General features: G+C 58.1%; 1 protein-coding gene across 3 annotated transcripts in view; it reads right to left on the reverse strand.

Annotated features, from left to right (window-relative positions):
• The window catches only part of LOC124233904 (serine/threonine-protein kinase WNK2-like), a 115575-nt gene that overhangs the window by 79594 nt on the left and 18253 nt on the right, over positions 1-17728 (reverse strand). For all 3 annotated transcript variants that reach the window (XM_046651192.1, XM_046651191.1, XM_046651190.1), the window contains exons 3-5: positions 3655-3827; positions 3200-3420; positions 320-477 (exon numbers count right to left, since the gene is read on the reverse strand). In XM_046651192.1, the coding sequence (XP_046507148.1) occupies positions 320-477; positions 3200-3420; positions 3655-3827 (552 nt within the window). The remainder of the gene's footprint in view (positions 1-319; positions 478-3199; positions 3421-3654; positions 3828-17728) is intronic.

Consider the following 17728-nt stretch of genomic DNA (forward strand, 5'->3'; position numbering starts at 1 on the left):
CACGCCGCTGTAAGATGGGGAAGCCAGCAGCCCCCAGGGTGGCCTGAGTGCCTCCTGGCGAGGCCCTGCCAGTGCCCCAGCCTCACGGCACTGTGTGGACCGTGACAGCCTCTGGGTACCATCCCAGCACCCTTATTACTATTACTGCTGTGTGGTTTCCACCTCGAGCCCAGAGACCTGAGCAACCCTACCACTAGGCCTCAGTTTCCCCATCTGTAAAGTGGCTTCATTCCCCTCCCCACATGGCTGCTGTGAGGATCTCATGGAGCAAAGAGACCAGCCATGGCGCATGGTCCACCGTGGTGACCAGTGGACTTACACAGGTGACCTTGCGGTAGATCTGGGCAGCGTTCTGGCACTCTGAGTAGGGGTACTCCGAGGTGGCCATCTCCAGCATGCACATCCCGAAGGCGTAGACGTCCACAGACTCGTCGTAGTGCTCCTCGTACATCTCGGGCGCCATGAACTCAGGGGTACCTGTGGCCGAGAGCAAGAGGGTCAGTGGTCACTGGGCCTAGGAGCCCCTCGCCTCCTCCCCGTCCACGTGCCAGGGTCAGCCCGGCCCCCGCGCTCTGCACCATCAGACCTGGAATCCAGGATTCCAGGAGTGCCCTGCAGACAGAAGTTCCCCAAAACTCTCCCAGACCCTCCTGAGTCCGGGTCAGATCAGTTCGCAGAGCCACCGCCTGCCCACAGAGCTGGGAGACCATTACTTCCCAGGGGCTGGGGTTTGTGTCCAGACCGCTAGAGCTGCCACGTCCAGGAGCAGACCCCCACGCTCACCTCTCCTACCCACGGGCCTGGTGGCCCAGAGCAGACAAAAACTCATGCTCCCACAGCGCCACTTCACTTAGGAAAACCCAGAAAGGCCCCGTGTCCCCAGAGAGGCCCCACACGCAGAGCGTGCAGCAGCACAGACGATGAGGCAGCTGCCTGGGACAGCTGGGCAGGCGGCACTCACCTGGCAGGTACCAGCCAGGTGTCAAGGTGGGAACCGCTCACACATCCTAAGCACAAAAGGTTTAAAATAACGCTTACTCTGAATTTTAAAGGACACGGGAGACTTGACCGTAGGCTGAGTGCCATAAACAACATACACAACTGCACGCGCACGCTGACTCCCTGCGTAGAGCCACGAGCACAGACCAAAGGCCTCATCTGGAGGGGTTCCAGCTGACTTCTCCTTTAGTTACACTGCTCTGGGTTCTTAAGTTTTTCTGTAACAGACTTTTGCTTTAAAAATCACAACCACCTTTCATTAAAACGGGTCCAACCAAGTGTTTGCTGAGCTGAATGCAAAGAAAAGAGGCCGCTGACCTCGACAAGCTGATTCACCTTCTCCGTCTGTGCTGAGTCTGGGAGATTTTCAAATGCTCCAGGTTTTTAAAAAAGCAGATGCAAACCAGCACACACAATTGTGTTAGAAAGCAGGTGGGGGCCACGTTTCCGTGGACATCTGAGATGCGGCCACGTTACTGGGGGGGTTGCGATTTCTCCTTGTTTACCCCTAATTTCAATTTAACACATATTATATGTTTAACAAAAAAAGTCAACATTTTGGGAAAAACAAGAATCTATGTTTAGATTTATGTATATGCATAAAGAGTTCTGGAAGATTCCATCGGAAAGAATGGAGCTGAGTGGAGAGAGAACAGGAGTCTGAGGGACGCTGCACTGGGAACTCTTCCTCCTCTTAGGCTGTTGAACCACATGATTATGCTGAGAATTTTTTGTGCTTGGCCGTGTCCATCCACAGGGAAGCGGGAGAAGGGAGCCTCAGGGCTGCTGGCAGGAGGCCGGGAGCTTAGCCGGCCCAGGGGGCCTCCACTCACCAGGGGGCCCTCCACTCATCTGGCTCAGTCTCTTCTGAGACCCTTGGGAACCAGGAACGCTGCTCTGGAGGAATATTTTAAGGCCCCAGATGACCTGGCTTTGGGGGTGGGCAGTGGGTGTGCGGGGTGCCCAGCTCCCAGCCAGGATGGGGACACCCAGTTCTGTACATGTGCTTGGACCACAGACATGCCCAAACTTCCTCTCTTTCCTCACACTGTAGCCATTTAAGTCTGAACGTTAAAAAGAACATGCTCACACACACAACATGTGTGTGTCCAGTGCCTTCTGGGCACACCGGCACCTCCTTGGCCTCCACAGCCAGGCCCAAGCCTACTGTTCCCATTTCACAGACAGGCAAACTGAGGCCTGGGTCAGCTCACGCCCCAGCCCTCGTCTCCCCCAGCAGCCACCCTGCCCCAGACATCAAACTGCAAACCCACTGCCCCTGCAGGAGAAGCTTCCAGATTCCCAGCGGTTTCATTATTCTACAAACAGGCCGAGTTCTGTCCCCCAACATGCAGCAAAACCATGAACTCAAATCCCTAAGACCAACCTCTTGTCGTCCTGCTCATGGGGGAACCAGCCCTCACGTCAGGCACTCAGGGCCTCACCTAGCCGGGGAGCCTCTCCCAATCCCCACCTCCCCTCCCCTCCCCTCCCCTCCATCCCATCACCTCCCCTCCCATCCCCTTCCATCCCATCCCATCCCATCCCATCCATCCCATCACCTCCCCTCCCATGCCCTCCCATCCCCTCCCCTCCCCTCCCTTCTGGACTTCTAGAGCCACAACCTGGAGCCACCTGGCCCTGCAGCACTTTCCAGACATCTTGAACCCCGTAAGCAGCTGCCTGCAGCCCCTCCAAGCACTCTCTTTGCAAAGCCTGGGAGGGTCCCCATCCAGGCCCAGTGGACACGTCATGCCCCCTGTGTGCCACGTCCCCACCCAGGGCCAGCACACCAGACCCCTATCTCCACACGGCAGCTACAGGCTGGGGCCCCACCCAGAAAGGCCACTGGGGGCTTCTCAGAGAAGGATGAGAAAGGCAGAGGCAGAAATAGCCAGCAAAGAGGCATCCACACCCAATCCCTCAGCCTCATGCCCGGCACGCTCACTCTGTGCCCCCAACACCCCAGGGCTCCTTCCGTGGGCCTCAAGCTTGGGGTGCCTGCCTCCCCACCCACTGACGCCAGCTCCAGCCTCACCGGCCACCAAGTCCCCACGTCCCTCTGCTGTCCAGGCCTCCTTCCTGCCCCTGAGTGCACAGAGCACCCCCAGCCTCATCGCCTGACCTGCACAGCCAAGGACACACACACAGGCCACCGGAGGCTGGCCAAGGGGCCGGGGACACAGAGAGACCAGCTTACCAATCACACTCTTGGCAAAAGACGCTCTCTTGAGGGTGGCCAGGCCCAAGTCGCCGATCTTCACCGAGCCGGTGGGCCCAGTGATGAAGATGTTGTCACACTTGAGGTCCCGGTGGATGATGGGGGGCGTCCTCGTGTGCAGGAACAGCAGCCCCTTGAGGATCTGCCGGCACCAGCTGCGCAGCACCTTGGGCTTCATCACCTTGAATCTCTTCAGGTACCTACGGTGGGAGCGCGGCTCACCGGCAGCTCAGGTGGGGAAGGGCTTCTGGCTGCTGGGGGGCTGTGTATTTATCACCCAAACAAGGACACTTCTGAGAGAAGGGTGCTGGCCGCACACCAGCCAGGACAGCCCCAGGCAGAAGGCGTGCCCGGCGCCCCAGCCATCACAGCCCCTGCACCCTAGGCCAAGCCCACCCCCAGGCCCCGGCCAGCCAGCCGGGTGGCGCGCTCACGTCTTCAGTGTCCCTGAGGTCATCAGCTCGGTCACCAGCACGATGCACCGCTTCCCCCTGGCACTGGACTCCCAGAAGTCGTAGAAGCGCACGATGTTGGGGTGCTGCAGCCCCTTCAGCATCTCGGCCTCCTCCTTGAACCGCTGCCTCTCTAGCTTGGTGAGCTTCCGGTCCTGCAGGGAAACACAGAGGCTGAGGCGGATGCCCCGCACGGCCTCCCCACCAGGCGTCCACGGAGGCGGGGGCGATCCCGGGCTGGAATCCGCCAGGCCACTCTCTCTGCTCCTTAGGTGAGGAGCACAGCAGAGGGAGGGGACCAGATGTCCAGGGTCACAGAAAGTCTGCCCGGGTCCCGAGCCCTGCCCGCCTTTCCCCAGAGAGAGCAGAATGGCTGCTCATGGTTCTCCAGCGCCCATGACATCCAACCCTGCGGCCTCGTCGACCCAGGCAGCCCCTCCTTGCACAGGGAGCTCAGCGCAAAGACCTCTGGGCCAGAGACCTCTGCACTGCCCACACAGCAACGCTCACATCCCTCCCCTAAAACCACCTCCGAGGCTGCACCCCCCTACCCCCTTCCTGAGCACTGTTAGAAGGAAGAAGCATCAGTCTCCTTCTAATCTACATGACTTCATGGACACGTTCACGACCACGGTAGATGAGAACCAGAAAACCAGGACTCGCCAAGCCCACATGGGTGGCGCTGGAGGACACGGCTGACGCACCTCCCGGGCCTGGGAGCACCCACGTCCTGGGCACCGACCGCGACTTTAAGTTTACACAGGAAAGCGCAACACCCCCACCTCGTCCAGGGAGCCACGGATGGGATGCCACGCCCCACCAGGGAGACCAGCAACAACCCCCAGCCCCTCCCTGCCCCACCTCATCCTGACCCTGCAGCCTGGGTCCTGGCCCTTCCCTCCCTAAGACCCTCCAACAGATTCTCACCACAGAGCGCTCAGAGCAAGCCCCAGTGCGCTATCGCCAACTTCATCTCATGGACGACCCTCACCTCTGCTGAGCCCAGCACAGCCTTCTCCCCCAAACTGAGCACGCGCCCCCAGCGCCACATCCTTCCCGGCCCAGCCGGCCCACAGAGCCCGTGCCTGCGCCCTCCCTACAGGAGGGCTCCCAGAAGGGAACGGACACATCTGAGCACAAGGCGGCGAGCCCTGAGGAGCCCTGAGGAGTCCAGGAAGAGAGACGTGGGGAATTTGGAGATGCAGGGAAAAATCAGAGCTGAGAGGAAACGCAAGCCAAGATGCCTAGGGTCCTTCCGAGAGACCCCAAGGATATCCAACCAGACTCCAAACACTCCAGAGAGAGGGGCCTGGGACCTTGACAAGGCCGTCTGACTGGAATTCTATCCCAAATGGTGCTGTCCCCATTGGGTGTTCTCCCTCCTGCCAGCCCCACCCCTATAAGCCTCTTGGCCTCTTCATGCACCAGTGGGACCACACGGCATGATTAGCAATGGGGCAAAGAGATATCAAGAGAAACCAGGCTCGGCTGGTCCCAGAAAAATAAGCAATTCAGGGACAGAGGCAACTTTGAAAAAATCTAGTTCATGTCCTCATAAGGACCCAAGGGGCTGACACGTAAATAAGAGCACGCTTCCACTTAAGGAGGAAGATCAAGGAAGAGCTCTTGCAAATTGAAGCTCAATGTTTTAAAAATAAGACATTCTGTAATCCAACGAAACATCAAGTACAAAGAAGTCAACATTTAATCTAAATAATAACATGGAAACATGTTCTGCTCATCAAAAATGATGATTTAAGAAAATAAAAGTCAAGCCACCGAGCGAGAGAAACTATTCTCAATGTATGTTTTTGACACGAGACCAGATCCAGAATACAGACAGAACTCCTATAACACGATAATAAAAAAGACCTGAACAGATAGATCACAAAAGATGCAGAAATGGCCAATAAGTACATGAAAAGGTGCTGGGCATCCTGAGTCACCGGGAAAATGCCAATTACAACCAAGAGATCCCACTTCCCACCCACCAGTAGGGCCATCATAAAAGGCAGGATCGTCCCAACCACAGGGCAGTGGCAACAGCCAGCCCTCCAGCACGGCTCCCGGGAGCACGGTGTCCGAGCCTCAGCGGTTCACCCCTGCTCAGGCCCAGCCCCTCCTCCAGGCACCCAACGGAAACAGACGGAAGCGCACCCACTCATAACAGCCCCAAGCCCCAGAAAAGGCAGAACTAACATGTGCGGCTGAAACCTGAACAGTGCTCGCCTCTGGGGTGGGGGAGACGCGGGAGCTGAGAACCGGGCAAAGGGAATGGTCTGTATCAACGGAGGACACGGTCACACCGGGCGAGCATCTGTCGACGCGCATCAGCTTGTACGCCTAGGACCTGTGTTTCCTTATATGTCAAGTATAACGCGATGTAAGAAACATGTGAAAGCATCCAAAAACCAAATAAGAGAAACAGAAGAGAAACATCAAGAGATGTGAAAGAACGAGCTGGAAGTCCCAACAGCAGGTACCAGGAGAGGGCAGAGGTCAGCATGGAGAAGGCGAGAGCAGAACACCGCCCTGGGCTGAGAGCACCACTTAGAAAAAATGCGTGTGGACAGCCAGGTCAGAGTGAATGAAAAATGACCCACGTCCAGACTGTTCCAGCGAAATCAGACCCCCAAGGACTGAGGGCAAGTCCTACCTGCCCGGATGGGCACTTGGTCTCATGGGCAACTCTGGGTAAAGCAGACAGGCAGCATCCTTAAAGTGCCAGCTCCGACCTGGAATTCTATACCCAGCCCAAAGGACATCAGACCACGCAGCCAGGACTCACCCTCAGACACGGGAGAACCCAAGGTTACTTCCTGCGCCGGGTGAGACAGCGACTGGAAGAAGTGTTTCTGCAAAACTCAGCCCAGTGCAGCACAGGGGACGCAACACAGCCAACCCCAGCGCCCGTGAACTCGGCGCAGAGCGCGGGAGGCTGGCGAGGAGCTGGGTGCACCACCGGGGGGTTCCCCACGCGGGAAGCCCATGTGGGGCAATGACGTTTCAGTAGCAATTCCCTTCCAATGGTCTGGTCCCTGATTCCAGAGGAAATTCACAGAATCACTTACAGTATCAATTGTTTTGCCAGAATTTCAGCAACAATCAACCTAAAACAAAGATATCACTGTAGTTTCAAAGCAAAGCATTTAGTTATAAACAATATAACTAACAAAAACCGAGAGGCAGAGTGGCACATGCCACCGTCTTCGTGTCAAACACCGGCGAGAGGTGACAAATCGGACTCAGAGGCAGATCGTTTCCACGGCGCCTCTTGGCGGGCCCGGGCGGAGGTGGGAGGGGACAGACTTTATTTATGTCCTAAGCCACTGGGCTATTTTTAACGAAGTGACACACCACTTGATAATTTGAAAGGTCAGCTGGCGTGTCCTCAGCTCGCTGCCCAGTGTCCCTTGCAGAGCTGGCCTGAGTCCTTGTCACTGTTTGTTGACCGCCGGTCAGCCTCGTTAGATGAGCGACTCCATGGAGGCAGAACCACCCCAGCAACTGGCACGTCGTCACTGTTTGTGGGATGAACTCATCACCTGACGTGCTGGGACAGCCTGAGCTCAGGGACCAGGGCAGGAAGAACGCCCCCATCCCGCGACCCCCGGCCTCACTGGAGTCAGGTCATTCTCGAGGCTTGGTGTCGAGGAGTGGGCTCTGCTCACACAGCATCGCCCCAGGACAGTTCACCAACCCAGACAGGGCAGGTGGTCACCCAGACCCGCCTCCCTCCAGCAGGTCCCTGGCACTGCATAAACAAGTGGGCCCTGCTCCTCCAAAGCCGTGAGAGTTAATCGGATTATAACGGATAAGAGCAGAATTCCGGGACAACGCCGGTTCTTGTCTCCTCCGAGGAAGAGGCCCAGCCGGGCACAGACAGCACCCTCCAGGCGGGGCAGCAAGGTGGTCAGAGAAGGACAGCCCCCGGTCCAACAGGCCCCTCCCACACGACCCAGGGGTCACCAGCTCTGCCCCAAACAGCCCCACCGGCGAGGGCTTAAGTTGTCAGACCCAGAGCGCCACCCTCCCTGCACTCAGGGGATTCTGCGGCCATCTCCTTCCAGCCAGGCACAGCCCGACCAACCCTGCGAGGACAGAACTGCCCGGCGATGCTAAGTCCAACAGGGGAAGGCAGATCCACACACACAGGGCAGAGAGGGGACACAGCAGCCGGAAGGAGAGTGCCCAGAATCAGCACAACCAGACTCCTACGGTGACAACCTCTCCAGCCCCATCTGGTTGTAAATTAAAACAAAAGAAAGCCTCAAGGTCTTTAGTGAGAACTGTCCCATGTACAGTGAGCCAGCCCAGGATGGGGGGCCAGGGACAGGGTGGGCCCAGGACGGGGCTCCAGGGAACAAGGTCCCAGGAAGGGGGTCTAGGAGCAGGGTGGACCCAGTATGGGGTCCGGGGACAGGGTGGGGCCGGGGCCGGGGCGTCACTGGCCCCAGCCAGCGTCTCTGCACACTCTGGCCCCAGGATGTCCCTAGTGGAAGGGCCTCCCCAAGTCGGGAGGATGTGACCCCGGCTCACCCCCAGCTGTGGGGCCAGCACTCACCCACCCTTTCACCCTGAAGCGAGGAGAAGGTGCAGGGCCCGGGTCTGGGGGCAGTGAATGCACAGGGAGCTGTGACAACCTCAGGGGAGGGCAACAGACAAATACACGCCACAGGACAGGGCAAAGGGACAGGTGGGCAATGCCAGCGGGGGAGAAGGGCAGCCCCCGCCCACCAGGGTGCAGGCAGGGCGGGGGTCCCGGGAGAGTGCAATTTACTCAGCACAGGGGCCAGCAGCTGGCACCAGGTGGGGCTGTTCTGACTCGTTTGGGGACTAGGCTGCCACCAAGGCAGCAGGGGCCGGACCTGACAGAGGGACATGCTCACCCTTCTCCAACATTTACTGCGGTTTTAAAATAAACTCACTTCTCCACCTCACTCATCTTAAGCTATAAAATACTCCTGCCCTGACCTCAGAAGACGAGGCCCATGTCCAAGGAGTCAGAGCCCCGACAGGAAGGGTGTGCAGAATTGCAGAACATGGAAGATCTGCCAGGCAGGGGCTCAGAGGACCAGGAGGGGTGGCCCGCCACTCCCACAGCATCCCTGTCACGCCCTGAGGGGGAAACGGGGGGGCTGGATCCGGCCCCTCCTGCTTCTGTAGATAATACTATCTTCTTTAAAGCAGGATGCCGAGGTGCACAAGGGACTCAAAACCAGTGTCTTTAAGGGGAATTTGCTCTTTTAAAGGCCACCTGGGCCCCTGCCCTCCCGACTAAGGCAGAGCCACCAGCGGCCAGCCCCGCCGGCCCGCCCATCTGTTTCCTGCAGGACCGTGCAGACCGGTGCCCTGGCGGTGGGCGAGCTAGAGCTCAACCACGTGGCAGAGGCTTAAGTCATTGTGCAGGGCGTCATCTCCAGCATTTGACAATATTGACCTTGTTTCTAATGCTCCTTGAAAGGGTTCCCGCGGAATTTGACCGTCTCCTCAGCCGTTTTATAAAAACGTGAATAACCGTCTCTAACTCCAGTCCGGATTCGCATCTCCACTCCATGGACCTAATGTAACACCGTCTTCCTTAAAGTCTTTTATCGATCGCCCACCCACACTTCTCTGCCATAAAATGACGTATAGTGGATTCAGGGTGTTTTGTTTCCTATGGTCACTTGGCTCTGAGGACCAAACGTCCTTCTCCTGGTGGAGTCACCATCACAAAATATAGTGTACGGCTGGTGGACAAACAGACCTCACGTGGTGACACGCGTGTCCGACGGAACCGGGTGCCCTTCTCCTGGCAGTCCACGCACGGTCCGCCACTGCACTGAGGCCCGGCCAGCTCTCCTCGCTTGAGCCGGCAGACAGGGCCCCAGAGTTCTCTGGACTCCTTCCGAATGTGTCCCCAGTCCCAAGCGAGCGGTCCTTCAGGACCAGCTGGCAGCCCCATCAGGGCCGTGTCCAGTTCTGTGGACACACAGGGGGTCTGTCCCAGCGTCTGTGGGGGACCCATCCCGAGACCCTCACTGGAGTTCAGTGTCACTTTCCACCCTCAGTAGAGCCAGCCCTGAGGTGAGGTCCGGGGGAGGGGGGTGCCCCCCGCTCACCTGTCAGGGAGCCCCCACGCCTGGCATGAGGACGGGTCAGTTTGGGGACAGGCCCTCTGCCCATCTCCCACCCGGGTTCTGGGTTGCAGGTGGGCCATAGGACACCACCCCAAGCCCACCCACCATGTCTTGACCAGGCAAAAACAGGGCCATAGAGGGAAGCCAGCAGGGGTCGGGGAGGGGTGGGGGGTGAAGGCAGCACCTGCTTGGGCACATGGCCACAGGCCACCAGCATCCATCTGGGCACAGGTGCCCTGGGGGCAGGCACATGCTGGGCAGGCCTGAGTCCTCCCGTGGTACCCACCACCAGGCCCTGCCCTCCACCCCACAAAACCTCTCCTGGGACCTCAGGCCTCGTGCGGGCCACAGACAGCCCTGAACCAGCCCCACAGACAGCCCTGGGCGGTGACAGACCGCCATGGCTGACATAGGCTTCCTCCTGGCACAGCCCCTCCCAGGCCGCCCCTCCCAGGCCTCCCCAACACGGCCTGGGGGTCAGCCCTCCACTGTCCAGCCAGCCCCTCCAGGCCTGGCCGTAGGGTCTCAACTCCACAGTCGTGGCCTTGATCCCCCCACAACAGGACAGGATGGAGGTCTCCTGGGGGTGTACAAATGCAGGCCTGTTCTCTCCTGGATGCAGGTGGACAATGGGGAGCAGGCCAGGGACCACAAGGTGGTGGGACTGAGCAGGGCTTTGCTTTCCTCAGGGGGACAGCTGCCCAAACCTGGGACCCAGGCTGGAGGGAGGGTCATCACGATGTGAAGTGCCAGTGGAGCCTGCGGAGCACAGGAGCCAGCAGGAGAAAGCCCGGCTCCCTCCTTGGGCTCCAAGAGGCACTGGCCTCCCAGCCAACTGGACTGTCAGCACTCGCCCGAGGTGACCCCGAGGCCCAGCGGGCAGAGGCTGGGTGGCCACCCCTGCACCTGACCACACCACATGTCTGGTTTCTAGAAAGGGCCAGGCCCACCCCAGGCCACTGCCCCACGGAGACACCTAAAGATAGCTGTGGACGCACCACCGACACAGTCAGCCAGGATATACACCTCAACCAAGGACATGCCTGTGAGGAGGGCAGGGCAGGACAGCCAATACCACCCCACGCCAGGGCCAGGATGTTGACGGGGCAGCCCCTTCGGGGCAGGGCCGGTCAGGAGCCGCACCCCCGACAAGCAGTTGCCCTGGCCCCTGAACGGAATCCAAAGGCTGGGGCACCCCAGGGTAGCAGTGGGGTGCAGGGTCCTGGTAACAACCTGCTGAATGCTGTGGACCCTCCCCCAGAAAGCAGACCCCTCCCCCAACTCTGGGGATGCCCAGACCCACAGCTCTGGGTGCTCAGGAGCAGAGAGGAGGGAGACCTTAATGCTTCCTGCTGCAGAAGACCCTGTCCAGCCAGGTCCTTTAAGCCCTACCCTCAGGAAGAAGTGGCCTGGACCTCACTTCTCTCCTGTCCAGAGGCCTTGGTGGGCTGAGCAATCCCACCAACAGATGGAAGATGGCCTCAGAGGCCAGGTTGTAGGCATTTTGACCACCAACAGCCTCAGGCCAGTGTCTGCTGAGTGGGCATGCTCCCAGGCCTGAACACCCACAGCGTCTCTCTGGGCCAGATGCTTGGCCAGGGTGAGGGACGGGGGTGGGAGGGCATCAACACCAGGACCAAGTGCATGCGATCCACAGAGGCCCAGGGAGCTGGGGGTGAGGGAAGGCCCCGAGGCTCACATCTGCCACAATCCTGCAAACCGACTCCTCAGTTGCCCCCCAAACTGGCAGCATGAGCCTTGGGGCCACAATCAAGACGAGACAGCAGGTGCTCAGTGCACATGCCCGTGAAACAAGCCACCAGCTCCGGGTCAGACTCCCTGGAGAGCAGGGAGCCCCCACATTCAGCACATTCTCCCCAGGGCTGTGTGGCCCAAGATGACAGTTGTGAGCCACATGTGGCTCGAGATGACAGCTATGAGCCACATGTGGCTATGGGCACTTGACAGGCAGCTTGTCCAAGCTGAGATGTCCTCTTAGCATAAGATATGCACTAGATTTCTAAGATACGGTGTTTTTTCAAATAGTTTTTTAAATCTCATTAGTAATCTTATTATATGTTAAAAAGACAATATTTTGGATATACTAGATAAAAGAAAGATATTATTTTAAAACTAATTCTGCCTGTTCTTTTTACACTTTTACTGTGGCTATTAAATTGAGTATTACACGTGTGGCTCAAATCACCTTTCTACAAGACTGTGCTGCCTTAGCGCATTGGCCCCACCCAGTAGACTAGACGCTGAGACGTGGGGCACAGCCTGGGCGGCCTGACAGGGTCTGCCGAGGAAAGGAAGCCTCGGTGAACACGCAGGTTTCAGTGTAGTCCCTCCAGAGCACCACACGCCTGGAGAATGGATGAACAGAACAGAGCAGCTCTCACAAAGGATGTTGCTCAATCCGAGACTGATTAACACAGTCTGCTCTTGTTCTAATCACCTGCTAAGAGCAAAAATAAATCCTGTCTAGAGAAAGACAGAATCACCCACAACCTCAAACATCTCTGCAAGTTTTAAACACGTCAATCAGAAATGGCAAGGGAGACCAGGAGACAAGACCAAGTGATAGAAAATCAAGAGGAAAAAAAAGCAAGCAATAGCAATGAAGTCCCAGATGACCCACATATTGTTGTTATTAGACACAGACATTAAAATGACTGCAATTGGTGCAGTCAAGAAAACAGACAGCAAGATGGATAACTCACCAGAACTAAAATCTATGAAATAAGAATCAAATGGAAGCTAGAATTAAGAAACGAAACTAGGAACTCAATAGATGGGTTTAACAGGAGATTAGACACAGCTGAAGAAAGGATCAAGAAAATGGAAGACAGGTCAGCACGTAATACAGACTGAAATATGGAGACACAAATTGGTGGAAAATACAGGAAAAAGGATAAAAAACTTACAGAACGCAGTGAAAATGTCCAACCTATGCATAAATGGGTTTCTGGAAGAAGCGGGCATGAAGAATGGAACAAAAGCAATGTGTATAAGATAACACCTCAAAGTTTTCCAAAATGGAATCAAGACATCCAGACACAGATTCAAAAAGTGCTATAAACCCCAGCAGGTTAAATACAAAAAAACCCACACAAGGGCACATTACGGTAAAATACAACTTCTGAACACCAAACACACAAAGAAACTCTTAGAATCAGCATCACAAAAGGCAGGCAGGGTGGGCAGACAGAGTTCAGTGTCCTGAGACCCTCGAGTTGCCCAGGATGTTCACACCATACTTCAATAACTCAAGGATACATGTTGGAATCTCTAGTGGAACCACTAAAAAAAATAAAAAAGAATAAATAAGCAACTTTCTAAGAGCATACTTCAAACCACCCAAAGCCCAGAGCTCCAGGAACGGTCCATCCAGTCACAGGGCAGACACATCTGAGACCACAGCCCGGTCGTTAAATTACCATGACGTGGATGCAAAAGTATGCAATGAAATAAGAGCCCCAAATTACACACACACAGTAAAATGAAGTGAGGTGAAACAACCAGTGGGACAAGCACAGCAGCCCAGTGACCCTGCTCTGCCACCCTCCCTCCCTCCCCAGTCGTCCAGCCTATGGCCAGGTCCCCCAAGTGTGCCCACTGCAGGAGCACAGCCATCCTTGTGGCCCCAATCACCTGTGGCAAGACGGCACCTGTGTCCTTCCCAAGAGCAGAACAGAATTCCAAATCCAACGCAGGACCAGGGCTCAGCGGGTGCCCTCTGAGGGGGTTTGCTCCTGGTGGTGGGAAAGCCACCTACCCATCTCATCACTGAGGCCTCGAGGAGCCTCACCTGGTGCCAGACACTTCACCACCTTCCCCTGTGATGTGTCACCTCCAACAGGTGGGACCTGCCCCGAGGCCCAGGAGTGAAGCCGGTCTAGACACCCTGTGAACGGGGTTTCGGGAGAGCCGGTGTGGGCGTCCCTCCTGTCGCTCACACCCTAACGGGTGAGGACATGCCCCCACCTCCTCCACACCTGCACCTCTCTCCCCCTCACGTGAACATTTACCCGTGGCCATGACCTGCCGGGTAGCCGTGCACCAGGCCCACGAGGCTGACCTTGAGACAAGACCTCTGCCCTCGGGGCTCAATTCCATAAGCCATGCAGGTTGATGCTGCCCCACTTTACAGAGGGGTAAACTGAGGTTCAGAGAGGCTCAACACCTCCACAAGCAGCAGGTCAGAACACGACCCCCGGCCAGCCTGGCTCCAGCTGCCTCCGGACGTGTGCGGCTCCTGGCAGCATGGCTGGCATGGTGAGGCATGGCTGCGGACGGCGGGCGGATCTCAGGCAGAGTGGAGTACACGTGGTTGCAGACGGGGGGCCTGAGGGGACCAAGGAGAGCACTCACGGAGAGCAGGGTGGGTGCCGCTCTGCAGACAGCCAAGTCCTGCTCACACCCCTTGCCAGCCGGCCACCCTGGTCAGCACCCTCACTGGCGGGTACCCCCAGTCACCAGCACAGGCCCAGGGAGCATGGGCACCTGGTCTCCCCCACACCCACCCAGCCACACTCAGCCCAGGGCCCCATACCCAATGGTCCTCCCCAAACCCACAAGCAGGAGCACCACAGCCTAGGGGGTGGTGCTCAGCAGGGAGAGGTGGGGATGCCACTCATGGTGAAGGACTGCGCACGAAGTGGTCAGCAGGTCAGCCACCCTATGTGCATGGGTCAGGGCCCCAGCTCCACCATCCTCACGGCACAACCCCCTCCCCATCAGAGCACAGGGCATCGAGAAAGTGCCAGCACTCATCAGCATCCTTCAGTGTCCTTCATCCCTCAGGCCACAGGTGAGTGCGTCCCTCATCATGCCACTGGGCGCCCACAACTCTCCAGGTCAGGCCAGGGCTCAGGTTCACACAACCTGCAGGAACTGGCCCTGCGGCTTCTTCGCCATTGACACAGTGACCTTCCTTCCAGGGCCTGGCTAAACAGGGAATGCCTGAGATGGGTGTAGACACTCAGCCAGTGTAGACCATAGCCACGCTCTCACTCATGGCCTCCTGTCCTGGGAAGCCCTGTGACTCTCTGCAAACCAGACACGCCGGCCGTCCCCCCGACTCAGAAGGAGCCTGAGGAGGGTGCCCCGAACCGTCACTGGGCAGTGGTGGCTCTCAGCACTCACATCACCCTCACCTGACCAGAGAGGCGGGTGCCTGCCCGAGGCCACACAGCTGGACGCCCCGGATGGGCCTGGCCAAACGCTTCCCCTCTGCCACAATGCAGGCGTGTTCCCCCCACCGGGCACAGCTCTCTCCTCTGAGCTGCTCCTCCTCACCAGTGCCCCCCAAATCCTATGACCCCAAAATCCTACAACCCCCAAGCCTCTCAGCAGCCATGGGAGCCAGGGGTGAACAGGCACACACAGGAGAACATACGCAGAAGCACATGCTTGCTCCTGGTCTGGTCACAGGAGTGGGTGCTCCTCCCTTACAAAAAGCTGGTTTCTCTACTGTTCTCAGAACATCTCCCAGGAGCACACAACACGAGAGGCGGGCAGATGCTGTCAACACAGAACTCCAGGTTCAGTCGCAGCACACCATGCCAGCAGGCACGGGGACAAGGGAGGCCGGGAGAGAGGCACGCGTCCACGCCCATCTCAAGTCCTGCGGGGCCCAGCTGGGACTCCAGCCTCGGGCCCCCACGGGGACGTCGTCCAAGGCCACAACCCCTGCATGTGTCTGGAATTCTTCACTGGACGGTTGTTTATAATCGTGAGAAAGAACCGGACATCCCGGGACAGGCTGAGCAGGCGGAGACGGAGGTCACGCAGACCACAGGGGAGTTACGAGTGATGACTTCCGAGGAGAGCAACGAGCAGGCAGGCGCGCAGGCAGCCGGCACCAGGCTGGGAGTTGACAAACCCACACTCAGCGGAAACGACGGGACGGGCTGCGTGGGGTAGGGGAGGGTCCCGGGCTTTCTTCTTCCTTCCCTCCGTCTCCCCAGTTCTCTGCAATCGGCTGAAATTCACGAAACTAAAAACAGAAACCGTCCCAGCCTTGTCCCCAGCCGTGCTGGGGTGCGGTGTCTCCCCGAGGCCATGCGCCTCTCCAGAGCAGGGCGCCCAGCTCACCTCCTCCAGGGCGCCCTTTGGTTTCTGCTCTATAAACGGCCAGGGGTTTGCATCAAATGCACTCACTGGAGACAGAATCCCCGACGTTGGAAAACCCACAAACCCCACCCGCGTCTCTCTATGGGCTCGGACGCCGCTAGGGGCCAAAGAGGAGCAGCTGCCCGATCCCCGGAGCACACACTGACCCTCTGCGGGAGCTGGGGAAACTGGGGGTCCTGGCCATGGGGGATGCGGCCGAGGTCCCTAGAGATCCGGGCAGGTCTCACGCACCAGGTCTGCACTGGGGATTTGATCCAAGTCCAAGCATTGAGAAGAAGGTAAAGTATGGCCGATTCCTGAGAATAATGGGGTGGATGAGGCTTCTCAGTCATTGTCTACTTTCAGGTCTCTCTGGAATTTCCATGATGACAAGTCAGAAATAACATTGGGTGTTCTGGCCATCAGTAAGCTTCCCACCCGGCTGGCCCTGTGTCTGATTTGAACATCCCTGTTCAAATGGGCATGGCCCTGTTGGGGCAGTCTGGCCAGGCACGGGCATTGTGGGCAGCACACAAGCCCCCATAAGCCACCATCACCCCCACTGGGCAGATGAAGAGACAGAGGGCCAGGGAGCAGCTCTAGGTGAGCCCACAGTGCTGCACCCCCAGCACCTGCACCGCACATTCCCCAAGGAAACCCAGGAGATGGGGGCGTGAGGTCCGGGAGCTGCACCAGGCTGGACTCACTCCCAAGGGGCTGTGGCTCCCCACCCCGAGGGCGGCAGGCGCATTGTGGGCCGAACTCAACGCCTGCTCCTCGAGGGCGACCCGGGCACACGATGGCCCAGCACTAGCTCACGGGACAGACTGTCCATCCCCAGCCATGTGGCCGCCACTCTCCCTGGCGTCTGGATCAAGACACCTGGAAATTCACCCCTCAGCCCAACGGCCCGGGTGCTGGGCCCAGAAACGGGCCCCACACCCATGGGGCCTCTCAGGCGCCACAGTGGTGCCCCTAGCAAGGGTGGGGCCCCGTCAGGGGCAGGTGTTAAATGCTGCGTTCAGTGCGCTTCCAGCCACCAGGACCAGGGTGAGGGAGGACCTTCAAAGAAGCAAGGGGGCCCCATGTGGTAGAGGAAGAAGCTGATCCCAGACATCCTGCCATCCATGTGGGCTCTGGGGGGACGGGAAGGGCATCTGGGAAGGAGACCTCCAGCAGAGACGCCCCGGGCCAGCCAGCCTCATCTGTAAAATGGGCCCTGGTGGGGGTGGGGGGGAATGGCGGAACTTGTCAAGTGGGCTCTGCACAGGGTCTGGAATGCAGACGGTGCCAGAAAGCAATCGCCCCAGGCGCTCCTGATGAGCTGTTACTATGACCACTGGCTCAGCCCCAAGGCTCAGGGGCTTCAGTCAGGCCACTCCCACCCCTCTCCTGCCATCCAGAGGCACTGCCTGGAGCCCCCTGGAAACCCGAAGAACTGCTGCCCCAAAGGCTGCTCAAAGGAGCCGGCATCTCCAACCCATTCTGCAGGACCCCACGGGGAGGGGCCCCATAGGGTAGCCCTCAGGCCCAGTGTCTCCCAGAGCAAAGGCCTGCTTGAATGCTGTCCCCAGCTCTGTGTGTGCTCACTCAAAGAGCAAAAGTCAACACCAAAGATAAAATAAAATAAAATCTCTCTGCAGTGCCAAAAATACCTCCCCACGGGATGAGAGAGCAGGCGCCAGCTTCCACAGCAGCAAGTGTTGCTATGGATACAAGGCTCCAGCCAGCAGGGGGGTGGGGACAAAGATGGGGAAGGAGGACAGAGACGGGGGAGGGGGACAATGACGGGGGAGGGGATAGAGATGGGGGAGGGG

The sequence above is a fragment of the Equus quagga genome, unplaced genomic scaffold (genome assembly GCF_021613505.1).
Source record: "Equus quagga isolate Etosha38 unplaced genomic scaffold, UCLA_HA_Equagga_1.0 270_RagTag, whole genome shotgun sequence".
Lineage (NCBI taxonomy): Eukaryota > Metazoa > Chordata > Mammalia > Perissodactyla > Equidae > Equus > Equus quagga.